The 16,658-nt window shown below is 39.3% G+C and overlaps 1 protein-coding gene across 3 annotated transcripts in view; it reads left to right on the top strand.

Moving 5' to 3' along the window:
* Window positions 1–16,658, top strand: part of ADAMTS9 (ADAM metallopeptidase with thrombospondin type 1 motif 9) — a 184,322-nt gene that overhangs the window by 79,798 nt on the left and 87,866 nt on the right. For all 3 annotated transcript variants that reach the window (XM_003762344.3, XM_023498097.2, XM_031953629.1), the window contains 6 exons: window positions 3,306–3,516; window positions 4,477–4,641; window positions 7,778–7,942; window positions 10,885–11,004; window positions 16,162–16,263; window positions 16,419–16,586. In XM_003762344.3, coding sequence (XP_003762392.1) covers window positions 3,306–3,516; window positions 4,477–4,641; window positions 7,778–7,942; window positions 10,885–11,004; window positions 16,162–16,263; window positions 16,419–16,586 — 931 coding nt within the window. The remainder of the gene's footprint in view (window positions 1–3,305; window positions 3,517–4,476; window positions 4,642–7,777; window positions 7,943–10,884; window positions 11,005–16,161; window positions 16,264–16,418; window positions 16,587–16,658) is intronic.

The raw sequence follows: 16,658 nt of genomic DNA, 5'->3' as shown, positions 1-16,658 counted from the left end.
AGGCCTTCAGTCCATGGTCTTTATGCTCAGATAAGTTGAGGGAAGAAAAGCTGTTTTTCTGAAGAAGCCTCAGAGAGGACACAGTGGCTGTCTTGGTGGAATTGTCATAGAAAAGAGAAATTAGATTGGTTCATCTTGGTCCTTGAGGGCAGAAATCGGAGGAATGGGTAGGATTCCCCCAAAAAGTATGATGAAAGGAAAAATCCTAACCATTAGAACTGTGTAGAAGTAGAAGAGGCTCCCTCAGGGGATGCTGACTTTCTTTTCATTTGGAGGTCTTCAAGAGAAGATTAGATGGGTTTCTGCTTGTAAGTAGGCCAGAGAAGGGAGTTTTTCTCTAGATTATAGATTGGTGTATGTGACTGCTGAAGTGCCCTCCAGCTTGTTCTCTGATTCAGTCATCTTCCTATCCTTCTAATACGAATGTCATGCAAAGGTTTGTTCTTGGCCTTCTATTTGACTTGTGTCTTTTCTTCTTTCTTCCTTCTCATTCCCTTTTCTCCTCTCCTCTCCTCATTTCTTTTTTTCTCTCCTCTTCTTTCTTCATTTCTCCTTTCCTTTCTTCTCCTCTCTTCTTTCCTCTCCTTTCTCCTTTTTTTCCTCCTTTCTCCTTTCCTCTTCTCTCTTCTTCTTTCCTCATCTCTCCTTTCTTATCTCCTTCTTTCCTCATTTCTCCTTTCCTCTCCTCTCTTCTTTCCCTCTCTCTCTCCTTTCCTCTCCTCTCTTCTTCTTTACCCATCTCTCCTTTCCTCTCTTTTCTTCATCTTTCCTCTTTCCCCCCCTCATTTCTCCTTCCCTCTCTTTTCTCTCAATTCTTACTCTCTTCATGGAGGACCGTCTTGATTTATGCTTTCATTAACGTTAAGACTGATCCTTATCCTTCAGTTCAGGATGTGTGAATAGCATATTCCCCAACTATAACAAACCCCGACGTGTCTATTTTAGAAATGAGAAGAGGCCCAGAAAGGGGAGATATCTCATACAGGCCTAGGAACTTTTCCTTTGACTTTGCTCCCAGCTCCCTTTTTCAGCTGCCTCATTATGGTACTCCGAGAGTCTCTGCCTTGGAAGGTAGGCGCCTGTTCTCATAGTGAAAAGGACATTTATTTTTGTGTTTTAGATCAGCATGACAGCCTGTCACCCAGAAATGACTAGTTTCAGTATCACAGTTGTGACAGAGCTTACCGTACCGTCATTAGTGCTAGGTACCAAGAGATGTTTGGCGGCCCTCGGTGTCAGAGTGGCCAAGGGGAGAAGAAGCCTCGATGCACAAAAACTGAGACCCTGTCCTCCACTCTAGAGAATGTATCTCTTTGGTTCCTTTAGGAAAGAAGAGGGAAAATAGTGCTTCACTGTACAAAAATTTGCTTTCCTCATGACCTTTTCAGGAATGCAGCTCTTGTGTAAAGTGAGACACTGGTGCCAGCTACTTGAAATTCATTGTTATTTGGAATCTGCCAGCATCAGATGCCCTCTGACCGGGGTCATCGAACTTCAAGTAGCTGGCATTCCCTGGCCGACTGGATCGCGCTTCGCTGATATAATAGCTTGTTTAGTACCAAGATGATGTGGCTTTTGGGTCAGGGAGCTTGGGTAGTTTGGATAACTCCAAGTGTGACCAGTATCTTCAAGGGGGCAGGAAAGGGGGTTGGAGGTCAACAGCTCCTCCTTCATCTTCCATTGCTGATGGAAGTAGGGGTATGACATGAGACTCTGATGAGGCTCTCCTTTATAGAAGGGGTTCTCTTTCCTGCTTGTTTTCCCTTGATTGCATTCTCCCCAGGATAGATGGATCATCTGAGGATGTAGCAACCTGGGATCCCTTCTAACTCCTAGTCAGAGGAGAAGGAGGAGGCTGGAACAGACAGAGGAGGCTGTGGACAAAAGGGGGCCACCAAGTACAGGAAAACCTTACTCTTCCTACTCCTCAGTTCAACAAATATTTTACAGTCACCATTCCTGTCTGTCAGAGCCTAGAGGAGCAAAGAAATTTTAAGGCTCCAGTCAAGTTACTAACAATCTAATTGTTTAATCCAAGTGTGTGACTTGGTTTCTACCTTGAAGTTTACAGTCTCCTCTCTTTCCTTCCTTCCCTCTTCCTCCCTTCCTCTCCCTTTCCCTCTTCATCTCCCTCTATTTTTCTCTCTCTTTCCTTTCTACAGCATTTTGAGGTTTACAAAACTTTTTACATGCAAAAGGTCTTTTAATTCTTACTACATCCCTGGGAGATAGATTTTGCAAGTGGTGAAATTGAAACTCAAAAGTAAAATGACTTATCCATGACAATACAGCTAGTAGGTATGAGGAGCAGGACTAGAAGCTGAATCAGTGGTTGCTGATTCCCAAGCCCAGAGTTTTCAGTAGTGAGGGCCCAGCCCTGATTCTTGGAATAAAGTACAGACTCATCAGACTTGGAGCTGACGGAGAGCTCTGAGATCACTTAGTAAGTCCTCCACTTGACAGTGAGGAAACTGAGGTCTGAAGATCCGAAGTCCCTTGCTTCTTAAATGTTTTACTTGGTTGTAATGGGAACAAACGTTGAATCATCTGAATCCTGTCAGCTTTTTGTCATTTGGTGACTTAACTGTATCTGGACAAATGCTGGTGATAGTCAGGATATCAGAGTCAGACTTTTTAGGTGAAAACGCTTTGCCCATTTTACCTTGTTGAGCCCCACCCCAATCCTCAGCAGTAGCTGCTTCAGCCAGTGCCCTAGTGGATGCACACTGGACTTGACCCGGAGTCAGAAATAGTCGAGTTTGGATCTCATCTTAGACCTCCTAGCTGTGGGACCCCAGGTGAGTCTGCTCTCCACCTCTCACCTGTCAAGTGAGGATAATAATAGCACTTGCTTCTGAGGCTTGTTATGAGGATCAGTTGAGATGATGGGATACATGGGAAGTGCTCTGCAAACATTGGCTGCTCCTATAGCCAAGAAAACAGGAGCCAAATTAAATGGCCTGCCCCAAGGTATCAGCTGGACCAAATGATCCTTGCAGATCCTTTGCCTAAAATAGCAGAAATGAAAAGTGATGTAGCCAGAACTGCTGACTCCTGCATCAAGTATCCTTTCCATTGACCCATACAGCCTTATTAAGGCTCCTAAGGAGCTAAGCTCTGGCAACCATCATGTTATCTCTGTGAACTTTGGCAGCTGTAAAAAATTCAGAGAAAGTGGTTTGGAATCGGATTTTGCCAGCCTCGCCACACTATTCCATCCATTATTGTTTGCATGCCACAATGTCAGCTTTTCCTGCAAATGATTGCCACCGTTTGTTTACCCCGCCCTGTTCTTTCCTGAGTAGATGGCACATTGCTGGCAAAAGTGAATGTAGCGCCCAGTGTGGCTTGGGCTACCGCACTCTCGATATCTACTGCGCCAAGTACAACAGGCCCGAGGGGAAGACAGAGAAAGTGGATGACAGCTTCTGCAGCAGCCACCCCAAACCGAGCAACCGGGAAAAGTGCTCTGGAGAATGTAACACGGGAGGTTGGCGGTATACAGACTGGACAGAAGTAAGTCAGCTTCCTTCCTTCCTTCCTTCCTTCCTTCCTTCCTTCCTTCCTTCCTTCCTTCCTTCCTTCCTTCCTTTTTTTGCTGAAACAACTGGGATTAAGTGACTTGCCAGGGATCACACAGCTAGGAAGTATTAAGTGTCTGAGGCCAGATTTGAACTCAGGTCTTCCTGACTTCAAGGCTGGTGCTCTATCCACTGAGCCACCAAGCTGCCCCAGTATGTCAGTTTTAATTGTGGGAATATACACTTTTGATTTTTAAAAAATCCCTCTGCTTTTGTCCATTCCTGGCTTCAAATTTTAAAAAATATATATTTTATTGATATTTTTGTTTTCACACACACACATACATACAGAGTTGGCTCTCAGAAACTGTCAAATTATCAAGGATTTACACTTTGGAAATCCAGTAAAAGCTATAAAATTAGGACTTCATTTATTGTTTTATTGATTGTCTAGACTTAAGAAGAAAATGATGGAGAAAATGTTAATGTTGATTAAACTTAAAAACATGTCCTATGTTTTGGAGAGCTAGTTGTTAAACACTTACTTACAAGTACACTATACTGTGTACTAATTATTTTTAATATTTTTATGTTTTTATATTTTAATATTTTTAATATCAGCTTCCCCCATCAGAATCCTCCCTTGTAACAAATGAAAGCAATGAAGCAAAGCCAGTTGATCCTATCTGATAGTATTTGCAGCATTTCATACCTGTGGCACACCACCTCTCTCAAGAGAAGGGATGTGTGTTTTATTATCTGTCCTCTGGAATCATCCTAAGATGATCTAAGAAGAAGACTCCCTGGTCCCACTTAACCAGACTTCTTCTCACATTTGTTATTTTTATTTTTATCTTTTACTTTTATTTTTTTCAATAAAGTTTAGTCAAAAAGTTAGAATGTCTTAGAGAACTAGGGATAAAGACCTTCATTTTCTATTTCTATTTTCTTCAAGTGCTCCAAGAGCTGTGATAGTGGAGTGCAGAGAAGAAGAGCTATCTGTGTGAGCCCTCACAATGATGTCTTGGATGATAGCAAATGCAGACACCAGGAGAAGCTCACCGTGCAGAGATGTAATGAGTTCCTTTGTCCACAGTGGAAATCTGGAGACTGGTCAGAGGTAGGACTGTGAATGAAATGAATGAATGATTCAGAAAATCCATGAGAAAAAAATGAGCATTTACTGTGTGCCAGACATCATGCTATATCCTTGGAGTACAGATACAAAAAGCAAGACAATCCCTGTTTAAAGAACTTATATTATAAGGATATACTACATATAGATAAGGGACTGGGATCCAATAAAGGGTGTTAGAGTTGATATTTCAACAGATGGATAAATAGAGTCATTGAAGTATAGATTTAACACATCCTTTCTAGGAGCAATGGCGGTATTGATTTGATTGGGATTACAGATCTGGAGGTGATAGAGCATGAGGTTTCACAGATAAGAAGATGATTGAGACATAAAGTGAAACATGACTGGGACCCACTCCATACAGTGGGTCATGGGAAGTACACACTAATCAAAATGTTATGAATCCCAAGGAGAGAATCCTTTTTTATTTAATATTTTTACTTTCCCCAGTTATATGCAAAACAATTTTTACATTTGTTTTTAAAACTTCAGGTTCTAGATTCCCTTCCTTTCTTCCCATCCTCACTCTGCATTAAAAAGGCACATGCAAAGTTAAGTATAACATTTCAATAAAAGTCATGTTGTGAAAGAAAACATAGATCTCCCCACCCCCCCAAAAAAATCCTCAAGAAAAATAAAGTAAAAGCATTTGCTTCACTCTGTATTCAGACACTCTCAATTCTTTCTCTGAGTACGGATAGCATTTTTCTTCAAAAGTCTGTCAGAGTAGTCAAGGATATTTGATTATATTGCTGAGAATTAGCGAAATCATTCACAGCCTATCATTCCACAACATTGCTGTTACTTTGTACACAGTACATTTCACTTTGCTTCAGTTTATGGAGGACTTCCCAGGTTTTTCTGAGAGCATCTTGCTCATCATTTCCCATAGTACAATAATATTCCATCATAATCACATACCACAATTTATTCAGCCATTTCTCAAATGATGTTCATCCCTTCAATTTCAATTTTTGTTCTGAGAAGAGAGCTGTTATAAATATTTTTGTACATATGGGTCCTTTTCCTTTTTGTAAATCTTTTTGGGGATTTATGGCTAGCAGTGGTATTGTTAAGTTAAAGGATATTAATGTTTTTATAGCTCTTTGGGTATAGATAATATTTTTAAATTATTTTTCAATTGGAGAATGGCTCTCTTTGTTTAAAAAAATTAATTTGACTCGGTTCCCTATACATTTGAGAAATGAGGTCCTCATCAAGGAAATCTGATTCAAGCTTCTTTTTCTAGTTATTATTGGTAAATATTATTGCATTCCCCCCTTGCTTATTTAATTTTCTCTCTCACAAGGAGAGAGTTCTGGAGCTATAAGTGTTAAGGCCCCATGGGGCACAGTCTCTTATCTGGAAGGTATATCAGAATCAAGATGGCCAAAGTCATTCATGGCATACCAGGCTGTTGACATTCATCCTGACTATTGTCTTGCCATTGGCTCTGATGACTCTAGAAGAGAGCGAGAGTGACAATTTGCCCCCCTCCACCTCACTTAAATCCAATTCACATGCAAGTCAAGACATCACTCATTGGTGATGTCATCAGTCTTCTTCAAAATAAAGGATGTACAACAATATCAGAAGAGTAGATGATGGTCTGGATGTAAAATGAAACCTACCTGAGGCCAATGAGGGAGATGCATTGAGTGCTCAAAACTTTCCTTTCTGTGATTGATTACATGATATCTTCCCCACCCCTACCACAACACTCCTTTATCTGCTCTTTTCTTTGTGGTCTGAATGGCTACCAGATGGAGATAGACATTCTTAACTTTGAGTCCCCAAATTTATTTTGTCAAAATGTATAATTAGTTTCCATTGTAATCTAAGACATTTTATTTTATTCATTTAAAATATTATTCTGTCTACATCCAGAGAGAGGACTGTAGGAACTGAGTGTCGATCACAACATAGCATTTTCAATCCTTTTGTTGTTGTTTGCTTGCATTTTATTTTCTTTCTCTTTTTTCCCTTTTTGATTTGATTTTTCTTGTGCAGCAAGATAATTGTATAAATATATATGCATATATTGGATTTATCATATTTTTATGTTTAACATATATTGAATTATTTGTCATTGGGGGGGATTGGAACACAAGGTTTTGCAAGGATTAATGTTAAAAAATTATCCATGCAAATGTTTTTAAAATAAAAAACTTTTATAATTAAAAAAAAGAATCAAGCACAATTGAACAAATATATATATATATATATGTATATATATATATATACAAATATATATATATATATATTATTTGAAGGAGTCCATAACTGTCATTAGATGGTCAAAGGAATCCATAGTTTAAAAAAAGAAAGGAAAAAATCAAGAACCTTCCATCATCACATGATATTTAGAGTTTAAATAGACATTAGAAACCATTGAGTCTATCCCCCCCATTTTCCTAGTGAGGAAACTGAGGCACAGAGCAATTAGTGGAAGTACAGATAGGGAAATTTATACTTGATATAAGTAATAACTTCATAACACTCCAACCATCCAAGATATCCAAAAAAGCATCTTTGATGTTTTCAGTTATGGTGGATTCTCCATCCCAGGAGATGGCCTCCACTGGCCAGATGCTTCTTGGGATGATGATTCTTGTTCAAAGATTAGGTGACTCTTGGTGCTTCTGTATTTTTCAACCATTAAATTCTAACCACCTAACCTTCTTTTTGGTAAATATTACCCAAAAAGGCTAGAATTTATGAGATAATTAGCTTTCACTCCTAAATGGTAGCCATTCTATAAGAGCAAATACATTCTAAGATCCTTAAAAGTAGAGCTGTTATTCATTTTGCCTTTGTATGGTACAGTGACCTACATATAAATGGATGTTTTGATAAACGATTGTTGGTTTGGATTGAGTTGACGATGGGCTGATTATACATTCACGGGACATTGAAGCAATTTAATTAAAACAAACTAGCTCTACTTTATGTGCTTTATAATTTATTTTCTGTAAGTCCATTCCAACACTGGGCAGCCTGTGTGAGGAGGGCCACTTGGACTCAGGAAGAGAGCAGGTCTCCCCACCCGCAACCCCGAAGCATCGTCCAGGAGTAGCCTTGCCTTACACGTGTCTTGTTCTCTGTTTTCCCCCTTCAGTGCTTGGTCACTTGCGGAAAGGGGCACAAGCACCGCCAGGTCTGGTGTCAGTTTGGCGAAGAGAGGCTGAACGACCGACTGTGTGACCTTGCCACCAAGCCCGACTCGGTGCAGACCTGTCAGCAGCAGGAATGTGCATCCTGGCAAGTAGGGCCGTGGGGACAGGTATTTTAAATGACAAGGTTCTCGACTACATTCTTTTCTCTCTAGACAGACGCTGAGAAGGGACGTGCCGTTGGAGGGGATTAAACATGTCCCCAGCATGCCATGCAAAGACTGGAACTGGTCAGCAGTCAGGCAGATCTAATTTAATTGGCAAAATCATTCTGCCCTCGTTCCCTGGGCTGCTATTTCTTTTGTGGTCCTTGCTGCACACGTCCATCCTGGGGCTTGCAAAGCTGGCCAGAGACCATAAGCAATCAGCCGGATTAATGCTAGAGGTCATTCTTGGCTACGGCTTTCTTAGAGTATGTGTGTTACAAATATAATATGGCATGTCTGGTGCAAGAGGCAGCTTGGGATGGTGGGGAAGAAGGTTGGTCTTAGTGTCAGGGAGACCTGCCTCTGTCCCATCCAAGATGTGTGGACTTGGCCAAGTCATTTACTCCCTGAGTGCCCCAAGCAACTCTCTTAGAAATGTATCTGTATGGTGGCAGGATTTCCATGTCTGTTACAGCAACAATTCAAAAAACAAACAGTAAAAATAAACAGTGAGAAGCAAGCAGTAGTGACTAGAAGGCCTTGGGAGAGCCGGATTCAAGTGCTATTTCTGCCATGTGCTGGCTGTGTAATCTAGCAAATTACAGAAACTCCAATGACCCCTAAAACCCTATAAAACTTTAAGTTATGAAATGCTCATCTGGATCAAAGGAGAGATTTCCCAAAGCAGAATTTCCACAAAATGATGAAATGAAAAAGCTGGATCTTTCCCCACCTCCAAATCAGCTGCTGAACTTGCTACCTGTAAAAGAGGGGAAAGGTTCAGAGGAGGCTTCACATGGGTGCTCCTCATGGAGGAACAGTGGGGGAGAAGAAGGAAACTGAGCTGACTTTCCAATCTGTAGGTGTCCTCACTGAGGAAAGCCTTTGGGATATTTAAGTTCCACATATATGATGAGAAATCAGAATCCTGGCAGTAAAAACAGGACAAGAGTGGAGGTCATTTGGGTGAAAAAGTCACAGTAATTATGAGACTTAAAAGCCTAACTGTGTGTACTAACGTCCTAATCATTGATTTAAAAAAAAAAAAAAAAAGAAAAATGAATTTAGCCTCATCAAGATAGGTGCTTAATATTGGTTATTGGTTTGGATTGAATTTGAGATGGGCCAATGAGACATTCAATATTCATTGCCAAAGCTTAATTAAAATAAATAAGCTATATTTTATATGTTATATATTTAATTTTGAAAGTGCACTCTAAGCCTGGGCAGGTTGTGTGGGAAGAGGGATACTTGGATTTGAGGAAGGGATTAATTCTCTTCCCAAAGTCCTACCCACAATAAGAAGTGTTATGACATTGGTGGCAAATTCATATAGAAACAAGTCCCTATGCCTGGGTACATACTTGGGAGACCACAAATTAATATTCTCTCAATTGTGTTGTATTTTTATTTATTTTGTTGAACATTTCCCAATTAAATTTAATCACCTAATGTTTATACCAGTTTGACTTCTATGGCTAAAGGACCTAGAAAGATGATCTAGTCTCCAGGCAAGAGACAATCCCTAAAAGAATAGTTCTTTCCTTGAAAGTCTCTTTCATTCAGACATTTGAGCTGCTTGTCGTACTGAACCTCATTTTGTAGAATCTTGCCATAGATTAAAGCACGATAACTGTTTTCACTGGGAATCAATCAATCACCGTATCATTTATTAAGTACCTGCTGTGTACCATTCTATAGGCACTATGGGTATAAGCACAAAGAATGAGACAATCTTTAATCACAAGAGGCTTCCAGGGTGAGAAACAACTCCACGAAATACTTGCAACATAAATATCATTGCAGCAAAGACAAAGATCTACAAAGTCCTTAAGTAGAGGAAGTTTGGAGGGGAGGTTTGGTCAGGATCAGGAAAGGCTCATGCAGAAGACGGTGCTTAAACAGCATCTTAAAGACAGGATGCAATGAAGCGGACAAAGAAGGGCAGAAATGGCTTCTTAGGAAATCCCTTAAAGAATACTTCTTCTTTCCTTCCTCCCATTACCCAACACCATCTGTTCCTAAGATCGTAGACTAGAATGGGAGCATCTAATCCAAGCCTCCTCATTCTTCTCTTCAAATGGTTTTTGGAGCCATTTTTTCACCTCTCTTATGCATATTCTATATTAGAAAAAAGCTTAGAACGCCTAAGCAAGACTGAGTAGAAAAAAGAGAGTTACTTCATTTCCAAATGCCTCCTCTGTCCTTAAGTCATTTGGAGAGCAGGGTCAAAGGGCAGAACATGGCACAATGCTGTCACATTTTTGAATGTGTGTCCATCACGACTAGGAGATTTCTTTTATGTCCTGTGTTTATCAGAGGGGCTCTGCCTTACTCACAGTTGGACAATCTAATCTTCTACCTAGTTGAGTTCTGGGTTATTTCTGCCTCAAGTGATCCAGATCATTTCTGCCTCGGCTGGAAACCCGGAGGGTCGTCCCCCCCACCAGATTCATTCATTCTTTTAGATTCTTTGGACTAGATGAAAGGGAAGATTCTTTGCCTCAGTTGCTACCTAGTCTTAATCACTGAATGGGCGCAGCCTCAGTCAAACTGAATCCTGTTGAAGATTTAGCTTAAAAAGGCCAAAGTCTCCTATTTCATCCAGGGCCATCTTTAGTCACCTTGATGTATATCTTGCCACTGGACCCAGATGGTTCTGTAGGGGAAAGTGAGGCAGCTTATTTAAACCCTCACTTAAATCTAGTTCACTTGCATGTCACAGCATGATGTCATGAATGAAGGATAAACAAGAATGATCTGGATAGTCTCCTTATTTTGCCCAGTTTGCACAGGTGCTAGCCCCATGACTCCCTTCAGTTGCAGAATCCTTGCCCCTTTCCCTTTGTTTTGTGGAGAGAGCCTTGGCTGAGGTCTCTGTGCCGTTGTGTTTTTTTTTCCTCTAGTGCAGTGTGACTTGTGGCCAAGGCTATCAGATGCGAGCTGTCAAATGTGTCCTTGGAGCTTATTTGTCTGTGGTTGATGACAATGAGTGTAATGCTGCAACCCGACCGACTGACACTCTGGTAAGAATCATTTCAGTGAGGATACTCAATTCACTGGCGTTGTGCTTTGACCACCGGGCTGCCCAGTCCCAATCCTTGAAGTCTCCCCCTTCCCTGTGTCTGCCCTGGTGGAGTCTGTGGACAGCTCAGCACATCTGGAGGTTTGGCTCTGTCGCTTGGAGATTTGGGCCAGGAACCGAGACCATATGAAATATTAATTTGTTTCAGGTTTTATTATTTTGATGGTGCAGTTTTATTCTGATTGTTAGTTTGTATAAGAGACAGCATGACATAATGTCTAGGGCTGCAGTGTCGGAATTCAAACAGAAACAGTGACCACCAAACCACAGGCTACATATTGATTTAGAAAACCACACATTAACATTATCTGGGTTCCATTGTATTTTTATTTACAGTCTCAAATATTTCCCGATTACATTTTTATCTGATTCAAGTGGTCTATGTTTGACAGCTCTGGTAGAGACGCTGCATTTGTAAGCAAGAAAACATAGGTTCAAATACTGCCTGAGACATTTCATGATTAAGGTTTCCAAACTAGATCCTGCCTGAGACACTTAATGGTTAAGATTTCCAAACTAAATTTCTTAATTTCACTATGCATCAGACAACTCACTTCTCAGGACTTAGATACACACTGGAAACATTGGAAATCAGAATGTACGTGTGTGTGTGTGTGTGTGTGTGTGTGTGTGTACATGCACACTTTTGTTTAGATTTGCAATACTAATTAATTTTTTTAAGAAAAGAAAGAAATATTTAGGGGGAAATCATGTTCATTCCATGATAAATTATAATATCAGCATATAATCTCATTAAATGAAATAGGAGGAAAATAATTCCACAAATTGGGGTCTTTTTTTTACATTTCTGTTATGGAAGGATGTTAAGTTATTCCACAAATACAAGTATTGGGATTCCCCAGTAGACTTAGTTTGGATCCCTCCTGTAAAATATAAAGTCCATATGGAAATTCAAATGAATTCCTTCTTTGATAGTCACCTATGACCACAGATAACTTAAAACAAATGATTACCACGGCCGATAGAAGTGTGAACAAAATTCTGATTAATTTGCTGTTATGGACACCATCTGTTGGGATTTAGCCAAGTGTAAAATAGCATCCCTATGAAATAGAGTATGACCCAGCCTGTCAAGCTTCCTTTTTTTATTAAAAATTTAAATGTATCAAATTTTATTAATTGCAAATAACTTAAAATTATAAACATTTTTAAAAATGCTGATTCTGTAGCACTGCATTTGGGTTCAGTTCAGGACTGGCAAGTGAGGATGGTTCCTTCCAATACTATGGTTCCATTTTGTCATTAGTCTTCCCTTGCCATATATATGCTCAGTTCTTTTACATGTTAATGATAAAATAAATGAAATGAATGGGGTAAATAAAAAAAAAATTTATTAAGCATTTACTATGTGCCAGATACTGTAGGTAGTGCAAAAACAAGACCTTCCCTATCCTCAAGAAGCTTACCTTTTAATCATATAAAGGAGTTAGAATTAGAAGGTTTGGTGAGGTTTTACACTTGGAAGCAGAACTTAGGCAAGAGAGTGTCATGGTGGGGGTAGGAACAAGCTCAAATGGATCATATTAAGATTTCAGGGACCCAGAGACAGCACTTCATTCATTCATTCATTCATTTATCTATTCATCTATTTATTTAGCAATTAGAGTTAAGTGACTTGCTCAGGATCATACAGCTTAAGTGTCTGATATCCTATTTGAACTCAGGTCCTCCTGACTTCAGGACTAGTGCTGTATCAGCTACACCACCTAGCTGCCCCAACAGCATGTTATAACAAAGATAACTAACACTTATCTTAGAACTTCAAAGTTTATTAATGATTTTGCATCTCTCATTTCATTTGAACCCTACAATTACCCTGTGAATGATCATCTGTGTTTTTCACATGAAAAGACAGAGGCAGGAAATGATTTAAGTGGGGTCACACAGCTATTAAATGTCGGAGGCAAGATTCAAAGTCAAGTCTTCCTGACTCCACATCCAACACTCTACCCATTATCCCACTCATTATCTCTCATTGTTTATCCTCATGCTTTATCTAAGCATTTCGATTTCAGACTTTCTATAGACACACTTAGTTTAGTACATGGAAACTTCCTCATTTAGGAGCATGTTGGATCTCTATTTGATGAAGCCCTACCCATGCTATAAATATTAGATTAAAATCTGCTTCCTAAATTTAAAAAAAAGCTCTCCTTGTTCTCTCCGAGTTCTTCCCCTACCAGGAGATTTCTTCCTGTTTTCAATCCTATGCAATTTATATTTTTCTTGTGGTATTTCTCTTCTGAATTTACATTATAGTGATTTGTATATTTGTCTTGATACCTCCTGCCCCTTGGGAGTAGGAACTAAGTAAGTAGTCTTAGGTCTTCTTATTCCAATATTCCAATGTGTTGTATCGCACCTCCTAGGTACTTAATCAAACATGCTTCATTGAATTAACTTGTTATATAAAGAGGATACAGCACAGTATTTTATGGTTTGGAAGAGACATCCATTTCCTCCATTTTTTTTTTTTTACATTTGTTTCTCCCAAATTATTCTTTGGCATCATCAGAAAGAAAACAAAACACTTGATCAGCTTAGCAGATTTGTGCCTTATTATAGGTCCTCATTTTTGGAGTATGTGAATAGCATTCGACCTGCAGAAAGAACAATTTGTCATGAATAACAATTTCATCCACTTATTATAATGTGTAAGAATGGACTGTCTGTGGAATAATCTCAGTCTTAAACTAAAACGGTTGTGGGAAAGTATTAACATGTTCCTATTTAGTAGCTGGGAGAATCACCATCTGATTTTTCATTAACCAGCAAAGTAATAAGATTTTAGATCCAGAAGAAAACTTAGATGTATGGACCCTTTTATTTCTTTAAAAGGAAAATTGAGGTCCAGTGATGAGTTTATCTAGAAATCTGATCTTGATTTGGATAAAATATCTCATCCTATTCCAGTAGAAAATATGGAGAGAGGTAGGCTAGATAATAGTACAATTAAGTCAAACAGGGACTGGTTGAATTTCTTTCACCAAAGAATAGTCATTCATTAATGATATTACCTGGAAGGAAACTTCTAGTGGAATGTCCCAGGCACTTGACCCTGTGCTGTTTAACATTCCTATCAGTCACTTTGGATAAAGATTATTTTTTTATTATTATAGCTTTTTATTTACAAGATCTATGCATGGGTAATTTTTCAGCATTGACAGTTGCCAAACCTTTTGTTCCAATTTTTTCCCTCCTTCCTCCCACCCCTTCCCCCCGATGGCAGGTTGACCAATACATGTTAAATATGTTAACGTATATGTTAAATACAATATATGTATACATGTCCATACAGTTATTTTGCTGTATAAAAAGAGTCGGACTTTGAAATAGTGTACAATTAGTCTGTGAAGGAAATCAGAAATGTAGGCAGACAAAAATAGAGGGATTGGGAATTCTATGTAGTAGTTCATAGTCATCTCCCAGAGTTCTTTCGCTGGGTATAGCTGGTTCAGTTCATTATTGCTCTGTTGGAACTGATTTGGTTCATCTCATTGCTGAAGATGGCCAGGTCCATCAGAATTGATCATCATATGGTATTGTTGTTGAAGTAAATAATGATCTCCTGGTCCTGCTCATTTCACTCAGCATCAGTTCATGTGAGTCTCTCCAGGCCTTTCTGAAATCATCAGATAAAGATTTAAATGGCATTCTTAACTGAATTCAAAGATGACACAAACCTGGGAAAACTAGCTGACATCATCTATGAAACACCAAGTTTTAAAATTTATCTTGAAAGGATAGAATATGGGGCCAGTCCAGTATAATGAAATTTAATGAGCATCAAAGGCTAAATATAAAAAGTCTTATCCTCAGGTTCAAAAAATTAACCTCATAAGCATGATACAAAAAAGGAAAAACTCTTATAACATTTAGCTGGAAAAAATTATGAGGTTTTAAGTTTATTGTAAATTAATCATGTGTCAATAGCCCTGAAGTTAAGGCAGCCTTATGTTGGATTACGAGAAATCTACCATCTAGGAGTAAAAAAGGTAAGAGTTTCTTTGCATTCTGCCAGTTTTCCATAGCTAGGACTCCATTTAAAGAACATTTAGCAACTGCAGAATATCCAGAGCTGGGCGTCCACAATTATATAGGATCTTGAGTCCCTGGAGGAAGTAGGGATGGCAAGCCTGCAGAAGCAATGACTAGGGAAATCAGGGCATGTGTGCAGCTTCCCAATATTTGTTGAGCTGTCAAATAGGAACTGAATTCACTTTGTTCTGTTGGATTCCAAAGGACAGAAACAGGAACAGTAGGGCAGAAGAGGAAGATTGACACTTGATATCAAGATAAACTTGCTAACATTTGGAACTGTCCCAAAATGAGATGAGCTGCCTTGGGAAATCATCAGGTGGATTTCCCCTTATTAAAGAACTATCAGAATTGTATAAATATGTATTCATATATTGGATTTAACATATATTTTTACCACGTTTAACATATATTGGACTATTTGCCATTTAGGGGAGGGGATGGGGGCAGAGGGTGAAAAATTGGAACCCAAGGTTTTGCAAGGACTAATGTTAAAGAATTGTCCATGCATGTGTTTTGAAAAATAAAAAACTTTAATTAAAAAAAAAAGTAATAGCAAAGTAAGTTAAAGAGCATAATTAAAACAGAGTTATGAGGGATAGGAAAGATTTGTGTGTGGAGGATAGATGAATGTGTGTGTACATGCCTATGTATGTGCATGTATATATCTATATCTATATATGTATACATAAATATATCCTTGCTTAACTGTAGTCTGTTTGGGAAAGTTGAGGGGAGATAAGAGGGGAAAAAAAAATAAAGTAAAAAAAATCCACAGTAGAGAACAAAAGAACAATCTATAGGGAATAAAGAAAAAAATGGACATTCATAAAAAAAAATTAAAAAAAGAACTATCAGGCATTTCATAGAGGGAATTTTCATTTAGGTAGGAACTGGATGGCCACAGAGCTGCATTCTAATTCTGAATCCTGAATATATATAAGGACCTGACCTGAGGTCACACAAGTCGTTAGTGGAAGACTTGAGACTCTCCTCCACATGCTTCTATAATATGGGCATTTGCTTGTTTCTTGGACAGGACTGTGAATTAATGTCTTGCCAACCTCCACCAGCTGCGCCTGAAGCAAGAAGAAGCACTAACGTTCAAAGAACCCAGTGGAGATTTGGATCTTGGACTCCAGTAAGAAATTGAATGGATAAAGAGGCTGGGGCAGGGGAGAGAGGATGAGTAAAGAGCGATGGATGGGATTTTTTTTTTTAGATGTAATTATTAAAACTGGGCCACTGCCTGGTGAGAAAGTTTCCGTAACGCATCTTCATATCTATCAACCCCAGTGCTCAGCAACATGTGGAAAAGGAACCCGGATGAGATATGTCAGCTGTAGGGATGATGAGGGCTCAGTGGCAGATGAGGAGGCCTGTTCTGCTCTCCCTAGGCCATCAGCAAAGGAAGTGTGTGCCGTGACCCCTTGTGGGCAGTGGAAGGCCTTGGATTGGAGCCCTGTAAGCAAGGGGATTGCGGATTTGGGGCTGGGGTGATTGGGTTTGGGTAGCGGTGGTGGTAGCATCAAAGTG

The sequence above is a fragment of the Sarcophilus harrisii genome, chromosome 1 (assembly GCF_902635505.1).
Source record: "Sarcophilus harrisii chromosome 1, mSarHar1.11, whole genome shotgun sequence".
Lineage (NCBI taxonomy): Eukaryota > Metazoa > Chordata > Mammalia > Dasyuromorphia > Dasyuridae > Sarcophilus > Sarcophilus harrisii.
The sequence above is the reverse complement of the archived record's forward strand: the minus strand, read 5'-3'. Positions and strand labels throughout refer to the sequence as shown.